The 18,524-nt window shown below is 36.6% G+C and overlaps 1 protein-coding gene across 1 annotated transcript in view; it reads right to left on the bottom strand.

Moving 5' to 3' along the window:
* The window catches only part of CHRDL1 (chordin like 1), a 121,323-nt gene that overhangs the window by 87,298 nt on the left and 15,501 nt on the right, over positions 1-18,524 (bottom strand). The window contains 2 exon segments of the mRNA XM_057719327.1: positions 1,345-1,438; positions 4,415-4,527. Of these exon segments, the coding sequence (XP_057575310.1) occupies positions 1,345-1,438; positions 4,415-4,527 (207 nt within the window).

Genomic DNA, 18,524 nt, shown 5'->3' with positions numbered 1-18,524 from the left:
GAACAACTTTTAGGTTGATCATATGCCAAGTCAATCTCTCATATCTTGAAGCATATACTATCGTCACCAATACTTAGAATAAATCTGTGACATGGCATGATCTTTGGCCATCTGGGAAAGAATCCTAGATGTTCATCAGAGTGTATTTACCAATGTAAGAAAGTATAAGTTATAAAGGTGGCGACAAAAAGGGTTTGGGGGTTTCTTCTCCGTTCAACAAATTTCCATTCCTATAACATATCAGTTAACTGAGTTGTCAATGAATCTCATTCCTAACCTCATTCTTACCATTTTTGCCCTGACACCTTTTGTTTCTCTTTTGTAAGTTCTGGAAGTTCCTCACCACTTTTTTAAAAAAAGCACCATTTATGCCAGAGACTCGTGGTTCTTCATGTTTTTAGGGTCACGTACACCTCTTTAAGAATACCAATACAGCTATGAATCTTCTCTAAAGGAATTTACACACATACATTTTTACACCAAAAACTGCAAATAATTTTAAAAGGTTTGCTAACCCCCCAAAGTCCACCCATGGACCCAACTATGTCCTCGAGGGAAACAGAATCGATTTACAGGACTACAAGGCTCCTACTGCCCAGATGGCAAGATGATCACTTAGCTTTTCCTGGGACTGCTCTCAGGCCCACGGGCATTCCCTGAATCATTCCGTGCTTGTGCGCCTCTGGTGTGGGAGGCAGGCCCCAGTGGTGAACAAAGTGTCATTGAGAGAGCCCCTGCCTCAGACAAACACCCTAGCCGCAAACCATGAGGGTAGACGTCCTAATAGCCTTGTGAAAAAGTCTCTGCCTGCCTTCCCCTTAGCCTGGCTCTGAACAGTGTATGCATAATAACTGTACAGTCTGGAGGAGGTGACCATTCAGCAGGCAGGCAGCTGTATACTATCATAAACCTCACTGGTTCAGCTCCTTTGATATTTGAACAGCCCCTCATCATTTAGAAGCTATGCGCAAATGCAATTCCAGAACTAATTGCACAGGACACGTGCCTCCATGCTACAACTCCCTTGGTGTCCGCTGCCCACAACAAGAAGAGGCTGTTTATGGCAGAAAAATCTCTGGGCCACAATTCCCTTCCCCCAGTTGACACCCATCTTCAAATGATTAAAAGCCTAATGAAAATCTATTACTGGGTACCCAATAACTTATTAGAGCCCAGAATGTGCCCCACTTGGGCTATAAACTGTATTTAGGGGCCAGTGCAGGATACCTGAAAGTGTCTTATTGTTATTCCTGTCTGGAAATTTCCCCTTCTGGGGAATTAGGGAGAAGGGGTGGGTTGGGTGGAAGACAGAGAGCCGGAAAAGAAAAAGGTGAACTGGTTTACCTGGGCAACGAGGGCAGCAAAGATGAGGAATATGCACGGGAGAAAGGCAGTGAAGGCTTGGACATCTGACTCGGCTGCAAAGCACATTTCCATTCTGAAACAGAGAGGCAACAACAATAACAAAATAAATGTTTTTCAAGGTCACTGGGATCATGCCAGTTTGGTAAACAGTCACGCAGGGACTCACCCAGACAGTGAATAATGCATTCCCGAGAAACTGAATGAAATCAGCATTTTCTTTCCTTTTCTCATCACTAGCACCTCCGCTGGGTTGGTTGATAGCTTATTGGCATATTTTTCTAAGGATCACTACTGCCCCAGTTTTCAAAGCCTCCCACAGTTACTGGGAAGCTTCTTCTGACTTGGCTTCGTGATGTTTCTACCATTCCCCAGCTCTGCACATCTTTTCCAAGAGCCTAGTCTGATTTCATAATCACCTGCCCAATATCATGGAAGGAAGGGATAATTAGTGATGGGTCCTTTGAGCTGTTACCCACCCATGGATCCTAGATTCTATATAACTCTGCCTTGGTCCCATAGGCTGAGTGCTTCCTCTCCTCATTTCCTTTTCAAGTCAAAATTTTCCTGAGAACCAGTTAGAGTCTGGAATTGAACTGATTAGCTAGTATGACTGGGGGAGGAGGCGACTAGGTCCCTGGCCTGATTTACAGTGACAAGATCCCTAGCTCTGACAGCTTTCAGCCATTGCTAGAACAAAGGAAGACTTTGGAAATCAATTTTGCATTAACATTTTCCATCCATAATTCATTTGAAGTAAGGGTTACTTGTATCCATCAGGCTCTTGTCCATCATCAAGAGGGTGATGAAGAAGATGGAAAGAGAAGATGCCCAGCAGTTGAGCCTTCGGCATTGGAATCATATTAACATTTTCATTGCCATGCAGACAGAAAAGCCTCAGCCCCTAAGGATTAGCTGTCCATTTCCAACATGTTGGGTCAATAATCCGACACAATCATGCCATACCAGGCAGTTAATCAGTCTCCAGATGCTTTATTTAATAACTGCCCTAGCCATTTAAAGAGGCAGGCTTCTTTTATCCAAATGTGAATCACCTTACCACAAATCTTTTTCTTTTCTCACGTACTTTCTGGAATAAATTATCGAAGCGTTGCATTTGGAAACACCACAGAGCCTCCTTACATGTCTCACTCCTCAGAGCCAGGTGGTGTCATCTTGATGCGAGATCACCAAAGCACATCAGAAATCACTCCACCTGGCTGAGGTCTAAACTATTTCCTCCTTAATGCCTTATACTGATTTCTGTTCTAGAGTGAAAAGATTAATAAAAATAAGGATAATAAAAATAATAGCCATGGGCTTCCTAGGTGGCACAGTGGTTAAGAATCTGCCTGCCAATGCAGGAGACACAGGTTTGATACCTGCTCCAGGAAGATCCCACATGCCGCGGAGCAACTAAGCCCATGCGCCACAACTACTGAGCCTGCACTTCAGAGCCCGTGAGCCACAACTATTGAGCCCACGTGCTACAACTACTGAAGCCCATGTGCCTAGAGCCCGTGCTTCACAACAAGAGAAGCCACGGCAATGAGGAGCCCGTGCACTGCAACGAAGAGTAGCCCCCACTCACCGCAACTAAAAGAAAGCCCGCGCACAACAAAAAAGACCCAACACAGCCAATAAAATAAATAAATAAATAAATAAATAAATAAATAAATAAATAAGTAAAATCATAGCCATAATGACAGTGATGTTATGCAGTTAGCAGTTCTCGAATACTGACTGTGACCAAGCACTGTTTTAAGTGATTGAGACGGATTAGTGAATTTAATCCTTACTGTGAAATAGGTAATACCATTATACCATTTTAAAGGAAAAGAAGCTGAAGGAATTTCAGAGAGGTTAGATAACTTGCTCAACATAACCCAGCTCAGAAGTGGTAGAGCCAGGGTTGGAAACTTAGTCTGTCTTGATTCTAGAGCCCTGCGGCCTCTTAGGACCACTTGACGTCTGAAGGTTAGGTTTCCACATGTTCAAAATTCTGAAAGCCCGTTTCTGTTCAAATGGCAAAAGAATCAGGCTTGCAAGTGAGTGCTCCTGTTCTACCAGGGCACTAGCGAGGAGTTGTAGTTCATCCATGAGGTCTCAAGTGAGAGGCTAGTCTTGAAATTTTTTTCTATACGCTCAGAATTCTCAATTCTCAAGGCCTAGTTCAATGTCTCCTTTCCCAACTGGCCTAGCGCATTGGTTCTCCACCAGAAGCCATTTTGTTCCCCAAGAATCTTTGGCCATGTCTGGAGACATTTTTGGTTGTTACAACTAGGGTTGGTGCTACTGGCTTCATGTGGATAGAGGCCAGGGGTGCTGCTAAATATCATACAATGCATAGGACAGCTCCCCACAACAAGAAATTATCTGTGCCCACAAGTCAACAGTGCAGAGGCTCAGAAACCCTGCCCTAGTATATAATGGTAGAGGCTTGTTCGGAAAGATGGACCATTGCTGTGGTCCTGGGTCAGGGCCATGGAAAGATGGGACTACCTGCTTTGTCTATTGCAAAGATGGCATTTAAGCTGTCCAAATGCCTCCCTGAGTGACTGAACAGGAGGCAAGGCTAAGCCAAGAAAACTCCAATCCTTACCAGGTACAGGCCAAGGTTTCACAACCTCAGTCCTAATTACAGTCATTGGCTGAAACAACATAAAATACACTCTCCACATGAACTGGTTTATAATATGTCCCAATCTCTTCTCTAAAGGCCAGTCTTGAAAAATGGTGTTCAAAAACAATGTTGTCTCACAATCTAGGCATTATATTGAGCTTTTTCCTCCACTCCACTTTTTCCATGTCCTATATCATTTGGCTAAGAGACCATTAAGTATCCATCTATAGCAAATACTCATTGAGATGCCATGAAAATCAAAGCAAAAGGTGATCGAAGAAAAAGACAGATGTGTATTTTTCCTTACAATCTGCTTCCTAACTCCTTTTAGGTTTTTATCACTCATGCTCCCTGGCCAGCTAGGCACTTGAAATCATTTCTACATGCTGAGGAGCAAAGTGGGAAATCACATGCCATCAGGGACTGTACCTCGGAGCAGATGCAGTTCACGCAGTAAACCAACCCATAAGGTTCCAGGTAAGGATGCCATCTCTCACCCACTCTGTACTTCTTGTCTTGAAACATACAATATGTCTCTGAATCTGTGAGGAAGAAGATAGAATATGCCGGTTAGAAAACATGGACCAATCACAAAATCCAAAGGCAATCATAGGTTCCATCCATTTTAGTGTACATCAAGGGAAGAGGCATAGGAAATATTTATAGAACCCCTATGATGGGCTCAGTATTTTACATGCTTTCCTTTTTTGATTCTACAATGACCCAGTAAGGTAGACACTATTAGCCTCATTTTATAGGTGAGGGAAATCAAGAGTCATGTAACTAGTTAGTAACTGACGTGAGACAAACTCAGGTTTGCCCAACAGTAAAGCCAAAATCTTGATTTTCTTTTTAGATCAGTAGTTTTTATTTTTATTTTTTTATTTTTAAGCTCTTTATTGGAATATAATTGCTTTACACTCTTGTACCAGCTTTTGAGGTACATCAAAGTGAATCAGCTGTATTTAGACATATATCCCCATATCCCCTCCCTCCCGCGACTCCCTCCCACCCCCCCCCCCCCGTCCTGGTCCTCTAAGGCATCACCCATCATCGAATTGATCTCCCTTTGTTATACAGCAACTTCCCACTGGCTATCTATTTTACAGTTGGTAGTGTATATATGTCTACGCTACTCTCTAACTTCGTCCCAGCTTCCCCTTCGCCCCCCCCACCCCAGCAACCCCGTGTCCTCCAGTCCATTCTCTGCATCTGCATCCTTATTCTTGCCCTGTCACTGGGCCCATCAGTACCATTTTTTTTGATTCCATATATATGCGTTAGCACATGCTATTTGTTTTTCTCTTTCTGGCTTACTTCGCTCTGTATAACTGCTGTTATAATGGTAAGATAGAGCATGCCGTGTGTCTTTTTGGAAAAGGTTGTACTCCTTTGCTTTAGAAATGGAAGCTAATGTCTGAAATGTGCTCTCAGAGCTGCCTGGTGGTGGTGTAGAGTGATGAACTAAACATGTTGTGTTAGCTCCCTATAAACGGCTTTGCTCACGCATGCTAAGAAATATTTAGGCATTTGATCTTTGTTAGGCACTACGTTAAGTGCTGGGGATAAAATGGTGAGCAAACCACACATAGTCCTTGTTTTCATTCTACTTATAGACTTCTTGCTTAAACAAATCCAAATTAACTAAAAGTAATGTCTCCTTCCCCTTTGCTGGAATAAAAATGTTGACAGCCACAGCTTATCTTGTACCATAGTTACTCGATTACATACTGTGTTATTTGTCTTATTTTGCATGTCTCATTTCTGCATTAAGGTAACAGGTCCTCGAATGTAGGCAACATTTATTCTTCACCCTCCATATATTGCATGGCCCAGCACAACGTGGCCAATAAACGTAAGCAACTGACAAATGACTAGTAAATGAATTTCGAAATCATGTCATTTGTCTTCCAATCCCACCCTCTTCTATCTCCTGATTGCCATCCTCCTTCCCATCATACAAGGTCACAATAAACCGAGACACCTCTTATTACAAACACATTAACTTCCTCCCACACTCTCCAGGAGAGATTTCCTTGATGATCAAAGTTGAAAGAATAAAGACAAGACAGATAAGCAAGAAACAGGGAGAAGATATTTGCAACAAATAATGTATTAACATAAATACAGTATTAGCATCTGGAATATTTTCCAGTCACTCAAATCAATAAGTAAAGGACCAACCAATCCAATATAAAAATGATCTAATGACATGAACAGCAATTTAGAGAAGAAATGTGAGCAGGCAATAGACAGGAAAATATGTTCAACCTCATTAGTAATCAGAGATTCAGATTAAAATTACACTGAGATAAATGCCCCAAGTTGCTTTTTGCTTCAAAGACCCTCTGTGATTCTTTCCAGCTTCTCACAAGATAAATTCCAATATACTTTTCAAATCTTTATGTCTAACTTCTTCAGGACGATGAACTGGGAGTCAGAAAATTTGGATCTGAATCCTAACTAGCTCTAGTTGTGTGGCATTGCGCAAAGCATTTAACCCTGTCAGTCTCAATTTTCAACACCTATGAAATATGGATTATTATCAAACAACATTATATCAACATATTATATCAACATTATCAAGCAAATGTTGGAGAATTAGATAAATCTCTTTTTAAATTATAAAGTGCTACAAAATACAGTGTTATTTTATAATAAATGATTATTTTCTAATTAGAAAGGTAATGTATGCTCCATGTAGAAAATTGGAAAACACACAAAAACACAGAAAAAGAAAAAATAAAAACATAAAAGTATATAGAAAAAAAACATTCCATACACACAATTCCAGTACAAGAAGAAAGTACTTTTAATATATTGGTAATTCATAAATAGCCTGTGGATTGAAGGAAAAAAATCAAAAGGGAAATTACACAAAGTATTTTGTACCAAAAGAAAATGAAAACACAGCACATCAAAATTAGTGGGATTCAACTAAAGAAGTACTTAGAGGGAAATTTAGATCACTAAGTACCTATATTAGAAAAGGGGAACAATCTCAAATCAATGTCTTAGGAAACTAGAAAAAGCTGAACAAAATAAACCAAAAGAAAATGGAATAATAAAAACAGAAGTCAATGAAATTGAAGACAAAATCAATAGAAAAAAAATCAATGAAACCAAAACCTGGTTCTCTAAGATGATCAATAAAATTGATAAACTTCTAGCAAGACTAACAAAGATAAAAAGAGAGACGATGCAAATTACTAATATAGGGACAAAAGAGAGTTCTTCATTAGAGATTCTATAGATATTAAAAGGATAAAAAGGAGATATTATGAATAACTTTACACCAGTTAACTCAACATCTTAGATGAAATGGATGAATTATTTGAAAGACACAATTACCAAAGCTTACTCAAGGAAGGATAGATAACCTGAATAATCCTACATCTTCTAAAGAAAGGTAAAGGAAGTAGCATAGCCAAAACAATTTTGAAAAAGAAAGATGTTGGAAGACACACACTATGTGATTTCAAGGCAATATAAAACTATAGTTTTCAAGACAGTGTGGTGTTGGAGAAAGGTTAGACAAATATGCCAATGGAATAGAATGGAGAGTCAAAAAACAGATAAGCACCCACATTTATGAGTCCATTGATTTTCAACAAAGGTGCAAAGGCTATTCAATGGAGACACAATAGACTTTCTACAAATGCTACTGGACCATTTGGATAATCATATGTAAAACATAAAATAAAGTAAAATGAACTTTATATCTCATACCATCTACAAAAATTAACTCGAGATGAATCATAGACACACTTTAATGTAAACCCCAATACTTTAAAACTTCTAAAAGAAAATATAGGAGACTATCATTGTGATCTTAGGTTAGGCAAAGAGTTCTTAGATAGGATACCATAAGTACAATCCATTAAAGAAATTTTGTAAAATAGGACTTCATCAAAATTAAGAACTGCTTTTGAAAGACAGTGTTAAGAGAGTAAAAAGAAAAGCCACTAACTGGGAGAAATTATTTGCAATCACATTTCTGATAAAGGACTTTTATCCAGAATATATAAAGAAATCTCAAAACTTAAGAATAAGGAAACTAACAACCCAATTTAACAAATGGGATTACAATTTGAATAGACACTTCACCAAAGAAGATTCACAGATGTCATACGTATCCTTAGTCATCAGGCAAATGGAAATTGAAACCATGAGGACATATCAGTATTGACTTATTAGAATGGCTAAACTCAAAAAATCTGACAATACTAAGCGCTGGTAAGGACTAAGTGCTGGTAAGGATGTGACGCAACTAGAACTCTACTCATACAGTGCTGGTGTAAAACAACTTGGCAGTTTCTTCTAAAGTTAAACATACACTTTATACCACCCAGCAATCCCACACCTAGGTATTTTTCCAACTAAAATAAAACATATATTCATACAAAAACCTGTACATAAATGTTTAAAGTGGCTTATTCATAGTCTGAAAAACCTGGAAGCAACATAAACGCCCTTCAACTGATGAAGTCAGCAGCAAAAAGAAATAAAAGACTGATATAATCTCAAACACATTACGCTAGATGAAAAAAGCCAGATTCAAAATCTACATACTGTATGATACAATTAATTATTTTTATTCTGGAAAAGCGACAGAAAGAAGATCAGTAGTTGCCAAGGATTGAGGTGGGGGAGGATTTTACTACAAAGGGGTACCAAGTAAATTTGAGGGGTGATGGAACTATTTTATATCTTGATTATGGTGGTGGCATTAGTCAAAACTCACAAAACTGTACTACAAAAGGGGTGAATTTTAAAATTTTATTTATCTCTTTAACTTTTAAAATTGAGCTATAATTGACATATAGCATTGTATTAGTTTTAGGTGTACTAAAAAGGGTGATTTTTGCTGCATGTAAATTAATCTTTAATAAGACAATAAAAAAGAAACATACAGAGGAAAGAAAAATCACACATAATTCCACCACCTGAAGATAACCACTTTCAATGTTCTGGTAAAAGCCCTCCAATCTTTATTTTCTTATTTTAAAATTAATAAACTTTATTTCTTACAGCAGTTTTAGGTTTACCAAAAAACTGAGTAGAAAGTACACAAAGTTCCTATATATCCCCTCTTCACTTCATCCCCACTTTTTCCTGGCATTAACAGCTTGCATTAGTGTGGTACATTTGTTATAATTAATGAACTGATACTGATATACTAATATTAAATAAAGTACACAGTTTACATAAGAGCTCACTCTTTGTGTAGTTCTATGTATTATGACAAATGTATAATGACATATATCCACCATTATAATATCATACAGAATAGCTTCACTGCCCTAAATATCCCCTACTCTGCCTATTCATCTTTCCCCCACTCCACTCCCACAACTCCTGAAAACCACTGACTTTTTACTGTCTCTATAGTTTTAACTTTTCCAAGATGTCATACAGTTGGAATCACAGGGTATACAGTCTTTTTAGACTGGCTTCTTTCACTTAGCAATATGCATTTATGATTCCTCTAAGTCTTTTCAAGGCTTGACAGCTCATCTATCATTGAATAATATTCCATTGTATGGATATACAGCTTGTTTATCAATTCACCTACTGAAGGACATCTCAGTTGCTTCCAATTTTGGGAAATTGTGAATAAAGTTGCTAAAAACACTTGTGTGCAGGTTTTTGTGTGGCATAAATTCTCAACTCATTTGCATAATACCTGGGAGTATGGTTGCTGGATTTTAGAGTAAGGCTATGTCTAGCTTTTTAAGAAACTGCCAAACTGTCTTCCAAAGTGACTGTACCATCTTGCATTCCTACCAGCAATGAATGAGAGTTCCTGTTGCTCCACATTCTTGGTATCTTGGGTATTAGCCATTCTAATAGGTGTGCAGTAGTATCTCATTTGTTGTTTTAATTTGCCTGATGACATCTGAAATTGAGCATCTTTTCATATACTCTTCTGTTATCTATGTATCTTCTTTGGTGAGGTATCTGTTTAGCTCTTTTGCCCATTTATTAATTAGGTTGTTCATTTTCTTATTGTTGAATTTTATGAGTTACTTGTATATTTTCAATAAAAGTCCTCTATCAGATATACATTTTGCAAATATTTCCCCTTAGTCTGTGACTTGTCTTTTCACTCTCTTAACAGTGTCTTTTGCACAGCAGAATTTTTCACTTACAATGAAGTCCAGTTTATCAATTTCATGGAGCATACTTTCGTTGCATCTAAAAACTCATTACCAAACCCAAGGTCACCAAGGTTTTCTCCTGTGTTATTTTCTGGAAGTTTTATAGTTTTGCATTTTACATTTAGGTCTTTGACCAATATTGTGAGTTATTTTTTAAGGTCATTTTTTGCATGCAGGTGTCTAGTTGTTCCAGTTCATTTGTTGAAAAGATTATCCTTTTTCCAATGAATTGTCCTTGCTCCCTTTTTCAAAGATCAGTTGACTACATTTCTGTGGGTCTATTTCTGGGCTATGCTCCACTGATCCATTTGTCTATTCTTTCAACAACACCACATTGTCTTAATTACTATAGCTTTATAGTAAGTCTTGAAGTTGGGTAGTTTCAGTTCTCTAACTTGTTGACGTTCTTCAATATCGTGTTGGCAATTCTGGGTCTTTTGCCTTTCCATATAAACTTCAGAGTTACTTCGTTGATTACCACAAAGTAAATTGCTGGGATTTTGAATGGTATTGTACTGAATCGATAGATCAAGTCATGAAGTATTGGTGTCTTAACAATATTGAGTCTTTCTATCCATGGACATGGAATCTCTTTCCAGTTATTTGATTTCTTTCCTGAGAGTTTTGTAGTTTTCCTCATATAGCTCTTGTACACATTTTGCTAAATTTATGCCTCAGTATTTCATGTTTTGGTGCTAATATAAATGGTATTGTTTTTAATTGCAAATTCTAATTGCTCATTGATGGTATATAGAAAAGCAATTGAGTTTATACCTTAAACCTTCTTATAATCACTTGTTAATTTTAGGAGGGTTTTTTGGTTGATTCTTTGGGATTTTTAAAGTAATCATGCTATCTGCTAGCAAAGGTAGTTTTATTTCTTCCTTCCAAATATGTACACACTTCATTTCCATTTCCCATCTTATTGCATTAGTTAGGCCTTCCAGTACAACACTGAATAGGAAAGGTGAGAGAGGACGTTATTGCCTTGTTCTTGATCTTAGGGGCAAAACATATAGCTTCTCTCCATTAAGTATGGTATTAGCTGTAGATTTTTTATAGATATTCTTTATGAAGTTGAAGAAATCCCCCTCTATTTCTTATTTGCTCTATAGCGTTGGCTTTTGTCAAATGGTTTTTCTGCATCTATTGATATCATCCCATAGTTTTTCTCTCTTTTTTTTTTAAACCCTTTACTGGAATATAACTGCTTTACACTGTTGTGCCAGTTTTTGCTTTTTTTAGCCTATTGATGTAATGGATTACATTAATTGATTTTTGAATGATGAAACAGCCTTGCATGCCTGGAATAAATTCCACTTGGCTGGATTTTTCCTACACTGTTGGATTCAATTTGCTAATATTTTGTTGAGGAATTTTGCATGGGAGATATTAATCTGTAGTTTTCCTTTCTTATGTTTTTGTCTGGTTTTGGTATTAGGGTAATAGTGGTCTCATACAATGAGTTAGGGAGTGTTCTCTCTGCTTCTATCTTCTGAAACTTATTGTAGAGTAATACCGGTATTATTTCTTCCTTAAATGTTTGGTAAAATTCACCAGTTCAGTTCATCATCTGGGTGTGGTGCTTTCTGTTTTGGAAAATTGTTAATTTCTTTAACAGATATAAGCCTATTCAGATTGCCTATTTCTTCTTGTGTGAGTTACGGTTGGTTGTATCTTCCCAGGTATTGGTAAGTTTCTTCCTAAGTTATCAAAGTGTTGTCATGGTTGTTCATAATATTTTTTATTATGCTTTTGGTAATAATGATGGCCCTTCTTTCATTTTTGATATTAGTCATTTGCGCCTTCTTTTTTTCTTAGTGGTTTATCTATTTTATTGATCTTTTCAAAGAACCAGCTTTTGGTTTCATTGATTTTTCTCTATTATTTTCCTGGTTCACTTTCATTGATTTCTGCTTTAATTTTTTTTAATTTCTTTTCTTCTGCTTACTTGGGGTTTGATTTGCTCTTCTTTTTATAGTTTCCTAAGGTAGAAGCTTAGATTATTGACATTAGGTCTTTTTTTTAATATATTAATTCTATGCTACAAATTTCCCTCTAAGCACTGCTTTCACTATATCCCATGAATTTTTATCAATTATATTTTTATTTTCATATAACACAAAATATTTTTAAACTTCACTTGAGACTTCTTTGACCTATGTGCTATTTGGAAGTATATTGTTTTCTCTCTAAATATTTTGAGATTTTACAGGTATCTTTACATTATTGATTTTTAGTTTAATTCCAGTGTGTTCTTGAGAGCATACTTTGAATAATTTATATTCTTTTTTTTCTTCAGATCTTTATTGGAGTATAATTGCTTTACACTGTTGTGCCAGTTTTCACTGTGCAATGAAGTGAATCAGCCGTATTTATACATATATCCTCATATTCCCTCCCTCTTGAGCCTCCCTCCCACCCTCCCTATCCCACCCCTCTAGGTCATCACAAAGCATCAAGTTGATCTCCCTGTGCTATGCAGCAGCTTCCCACTAGCCATCCATTTTACATTATACATTTGGTAGTGTATTATGTCAGTGCTACTCTGTCACTTCATCCCAGCTTCCTCTTCCCCACTGTGTCCTCAAGTCCATTCTCTACTTCTGCGTCTTTATTCTTGCCCTGCCACTAGGTTCATCAGTACCGTTTTTTTTTTTTTTTCTGGTTTCCATATATATGCATTAGCATATGGTATGTATAATTTATATTCTTATAAATTTGTTAAGGTGTGTTTTATGACCCATGAATGTGGTCTATCTTGGTGAATGTTTCACGTGAACTTGAGAAGAATGTGTATGCTACTGTTGTTGGATGAAATACTCAGTAGATGACAATTAGATCCAGTTGATTGATGGTGCGCTTCAGTTTAACGATACCATTACTGATTTTCTGCCTGCTGGATCTGTTAATTACCAATACAGGGGTGTAAAAGCCTCTAATTATACTAGTGAGTTTGTATCTTCTTGCACTTCTGTCAGTGTCTGCATCAAAATATTTTGATGCTCTGTTAGGTATACACATAATTTTCCTTGCTCTGAAGTCTACTTTGTCTGAAATTAATATAGTTACTCCCACTTTCTTTTGATTAGTATGTGTTAGCATGCTATATCTTTTTCCATCCTTTCACTTTTAATCTATATGTATCTTTACATTTAAAGTGTGTTTCTTATAGACAACATATAGTTGGGTCTTGCTTTTTATAATTCACTTTGATAGTCTGTCTTTTAATTGGCATATATAGACCATTCACATTTAAAGTGATTATTGATACAGTTGGATTAAAACTGACCATATTTGTAATTACTTTCTATTCACTTCCTTTGATTTTTTTCGTGTGTGTGTGTGTCTGTGTTCCACTCTTTTTCTACTTTCTCTGGCTTTATTTGAGCATTTTCTGTTATTCTATTTTCTCTCTTCTCTTAGCATATCAATTATACTTATTTTTTTTAAATTTAGTAGTAGTCCTAGAGTTTACAACACACATTTACACTAATCTAAATCCACTTTCAAATAACACTTCACAGGTACTACAGGTACGTTAGAGTAGAGTATTCCCAATTCCTCTCTCCCATCCTTTATAAAATCATTGTCATTCATTTCACTTTTCCATAAACTATAATCACCCAATACATTGTTGCTATTATTTCGAACAAACTTTATTCTGCTAGATCAATTACAAATAGGAAAAATAAAAGATTTTATTTTACCTTCATTTATTCCTTTTCTAACATTCTTCCCTTCTTTATATAGACCTGAGTTTCTCTTGTATATTATTTTCCTTTTCCCTGAAGAATTTCTTTTAATATTTCTTGCAAGGCAGGTTGACTGGTGAAAAATTCCTTCCATTTCTATTTGTCTGAGAAAATCTTTATTTCTCATTCACTTTTGAAGGATAGTCTTGCTGGATACAGAATTCTAGATTGGTGGATTTTTTTCTTTCAACAATTTAAGTGTTTCACTCAACTCTTCCTGCTTGCATGATTTCTGAAGAGAAATCCAATGCAATTCTTATCCTTGTTCCTCTATAGGTAATGTGTTTTTTCTCTGGTATCTTTCAAGATGTTCTCTGTGTCTTTGATTTTCTGCAGTTTAAATATGATATACCTAGGTGTAGGTTTTCTCACATTTATTTTGTTTTGTCTTCTCTGAATTTCCTGGATCGGTACTTTGGTGTTTGTCATTGCTTTTGGAAAATTCTCAGCCATTATTACTTCAAATATTTCTTTTGTTCCTTTCTCTCTTCTCCTTCTGGTATCCCTGTTACATACATGTTACACCTTTTATAATTTTCTCACAGTTCTTGAATACTCTGTTGAATTTTTTTTTTCAGTTTGGGAAGTTTCTCTTGGCATATCTTTAGCTCACTGATTCTTTCTTCAATCATGTCCAGTGTACTGATGAGCTCGTCAAAGGCATTCCTCATTTCGGTTACAGAGTTTTTGATTTCTCACATTTCCTTTCAATTCTTAGAGTTTTCCTCTCTCTCCTTACATTGCCCATATACTCTTACATTTTGCCTACTTTTTTCATTAGAGTTCTTAGCACATTATTTATTTTAAATTCCAAGTCTGATAATGTCAAAATATCTGCCATATCTGAGCCTGGTTCTGATGTTTGATTTGTCTCTTCAGGTTAATTTTTTTGACTTTTAGCATGGCTTGTAATTTTTTTGGTTGAAAGTCGGACATGATGTACTGGGGAAAAGTAACTGAGGTAAATAGAGCATTAGTGTGAAATTCTATGGTAATCTAGCTAGGAGTTAGGCTGATTTTACTGTTTTTTGTAGACATGGTGTTAGAGGCTAAAATTTGCCTAGTGTCTTTGTTTATCCCCTCCATTGTTTTGGGGTTTCCCTAGATTCTCCCTCTTAAATAGTGTCTAAGGCTTGCAGTCCTTCCAATCTCTTATTATCATACAGGACCCCAATTCATGTGGTAATAAATTGTGGGGGAAGGAGCAGTGCTCTGTAATCATATAATTAGCTCTCAGTCTTTTAGTGATCCATGTCCCTGAGCTGTGACCATCAAAAGTGCTAATTAACTTCACTCATCTCCATTAATATAGGTGAGACAAGAAAGCTAGTGGAGCTGGCTATATATTCCTTCTTCCAGGTTGCTTAGGCTCTGATAAAACCCAAACCAGTTAGGTTCTGGTAAAATCATTTCCCTTGAAGCCAGGCCTTAGTTCAGGAAAACAAAGAGCTCTGGGCTTATTTCACAATGGTTATTTTTTCCCTCCTCTGCCTGAAACAGTTAGGAATTTTTCACCAAACCTGAGAATCTGGTGGGGATCCTGGAGGTAAAACTCACACACACAAAAAGAGCTTTTCTCTCTCAAGCTAGAACATGTTCCTTCTCCAGCAATTAGTCAAATAACTGCTAAGTATTCCTACCAGGATCCAGCAGTGGAGATTGTATTCACCTGTCTTTACAATTTTCAGAGTGAAAAACCCAAGGCAGTTTGCCCCGTGACCTCAATTTTCTGATTGATTTAAGAGGAGTTGTTGATTTTCACTTCCTTAAGCCTTTTTCTTGTAACAACAGGAGTGACAAATTCTAAGCTCTTTACATGTCAGACCAAAAACTGGAAGCTCTTCCAGGTATGCTTTCCATGCAAAAAGGTGTATAAAGTTTTTTATTATAAAATTAACAGCATATACAATATATTGGGTTGGCCAAAAAAGTTCGTTTGGGTTTTCCCCTAACATCTTATGGGAAAACCCAAACGAACTTTTTTGGCCAACCTAATATATTTTGTAAACTACATTCTAAAATTAACACATTGTGGACATTTTTGTGCTATTTACCCCATACCACACACCTAGTAACATGATTCTCCACTAACACAGCTGAACCATAATTTCTTAACCAATCCCCTATTTGGGGGTATCAAATAGTTTCCTTTTCTTTCTTTTTTAAAAAAATTCCATGATTCGATGCTTGATTATGACCTAGAGGGGTAGGATAGGGAGGATGGGAGGGAGGCTCAAGAGGGAGGGGATGTGGGGATATATATATACATATATATATATACAGCTGATTCACTTTGTTGTACAGTGGAAACTGGCACAATATTGTAAAGCAATTATACTCCAATAAACATCTGAAGAAAAAGAAAAAGACAATCACAACAATTAAAAAAAATTCCATGATATTTTCCCTGTACATAGGGACTTCCCTGGCAGTCCAGTGTTTAAGACTCTGCACTTCTACTGCAGGGGACATGGGTTCAATCCCTGGTCAGGGAACTAAGATCCTGCATGCCACATGGTATGGCCAAAAAACAAATAAATTTTAAAAATAAACAAATATTCTTGTATATAAACCAGTGTACGCAATACTGGTTATTTTCTTAATATAAAGTCTTAGAAGTAGATTTATTGGGTCAAAGATTTTAAATGCTTTCAAATTCCTGATCTATATTGTCAAGCTGCCTTCCAGAGAAGCTACACTAATTTACTTTCCAATTGCAGTGTGTGAAAATGTCCAACACTGGATATTTTCATTGCTTAAAACTTTGCAAATCTGGTGAGGGAAACGGAAACAATATTTCTTTTTTTCTTTATCAGGAAGGTTGAATACATATTCATTTATAGTAACTATTTTTATTTCCCATTTTATATTATCATTATTATTATTAATATTGTTATATTAAGCTATACTCCTGGACTAAATGCAAGTGCTCAAAACCATTTATTAATTAAAAGAATTCAGAAAAATCGAAATTATTTTGAAGGTAGAATATGTATATTTTTCAGCCAAGTCCCAGGAATACAACTTTCTTGGTATACACACAAATTAGACTTCTGCTCCACGGTGTTCTAGAATGGAGTAGGAAAGAGTTTTAACAATCCTTGCAGCTTTAACTGAAGAGACAATCACGAATTTCCCAAAACAAATATCTAAATGAGGCACTTTTTGCAAACTTCCACATGTTGGTGAGAGTAGAATGACTGTTTCTCTATAATAAATTTATAATCTAAATGACAAACACCTAAGTTATTTGTATTTCATATATACAACTTATCAAAGACATTTCAGAAAGAATCTGAGTATATACTGAGAAGCAAATCCATGAAGGAGGCTATTTAAGTGGCATTATTCGGCTAGTGTAAATTGTCTTACTTGCATGGTTCTTGAGCCACTAATACCTGGATGAAGGTAAGCCAAAAATTACTTTGCTGATTTAAATCCACATCTCAAAGTAAGATGGAAGCTTGTGTGTTATGTATTTGATTCTGGATTATTTTTCCAGAAATAATTAGCTCACCCAGAGGTTGACATCAGATCTACCTACTTAAAATATGAAATTGGATGAGCTTTCATTATCAGTGATGTGATCTACATGGTTGGGTGATTTATTCCTTTCTTGATGAAAAAAAGGATAATAAAAAACAAGGGCCCCTGAAAGACTAATAAGCAAGCACTAAAATAAGACAAGCTATCAAAATATGGGTTTCAAGTGTATCTACATATTTTTAAAACTCACATCCAAATTGTTAAAGATTCTAACTTGCAGGCAAGTCTGTTTCCAAAGGAAGAGTATACACTGATGCCACAAGGAGAGTGTTCTTTATACATACCTTTTTTTTAAAAGAACTTTTATTGAGATACAGTTAACAGACAACAAACTGCATATATTTAGAGTGTACAATTTGGTATTTTTTTCTTATTAGTAATGTATATATGTCAATCCCAATCCCCCAATTCTTTCCCCCCAAACCCGCCCCACTTTCCCCACTTGGTGTCCATAGGTTTGTTCTCTATATCTGTGTCTCTATTTCTGCCTTGCAAACCACGTGATTTGTACCATTTTTCTCTATTCCACATATATGTGTTAATATACGATATTTGTTTTTCTCTTTCTGACTCACTTCACTCTGTATGACAGTCTCTAGGTCCATCCATGTCTCTACACATGTCCCAGTTTCATTCCTTTTTACAGCTGAGTAATATTCCATTGTATATATGTACCACATCTTCTTTATCCATTCCTCTGTTGATGGACATTTAGGTTGCTTCCATGTCCTGGCTATTGTAAATACTGATGCAATGAACACTGGAGTGCATGTATCGTTTTGAATTGTGGTGTTCTCTGGGTATATGCCCAGCAGTGGGATTGCTGGGGCATATGGTAACTCTATTTTTAGTTTTGCAAGGACCCTCCATACTGTTCTCCATAGTGGCTGTGTCAATTTACATTCCCACCAACAGTGCAAGAGAGTTCCCTTTTCTCCACACCCTTTCCAGCATTTACTGTTTGTAGATTTTCTGATGATGCCCATTCTAATCGGTGTGAGGTGATACCTCCTTGTAGTTTTGATTTGCATTTCTCTAATAGTGATGTTGAGCAGCTTTTCATGTGCCTCTTGGCCA

Source organism: Hippopotamus amphibius, chromosome X (genome assembly GCF_030028045.1).
Source record: "Hippopotamus amphibius kiboko isolate mHipAmp2 chromosome X, mHipAmp2.hap2, whole genome shotgun sequence".
In the NCBI taxonomy this organism is placed as follows: domain Eukaryota; kingdom Metazoa; phylum Chordata; class Mammalia; order Artiodactyla; family Hippopotamidae; genus Hippopotamus; species Hippopotamus amphibius.
The sequence above is the reverse complement of the archived record's forward strand: the minus strand, read 5'-3'. Positions and strand labels throughout refer to the sequence as shown.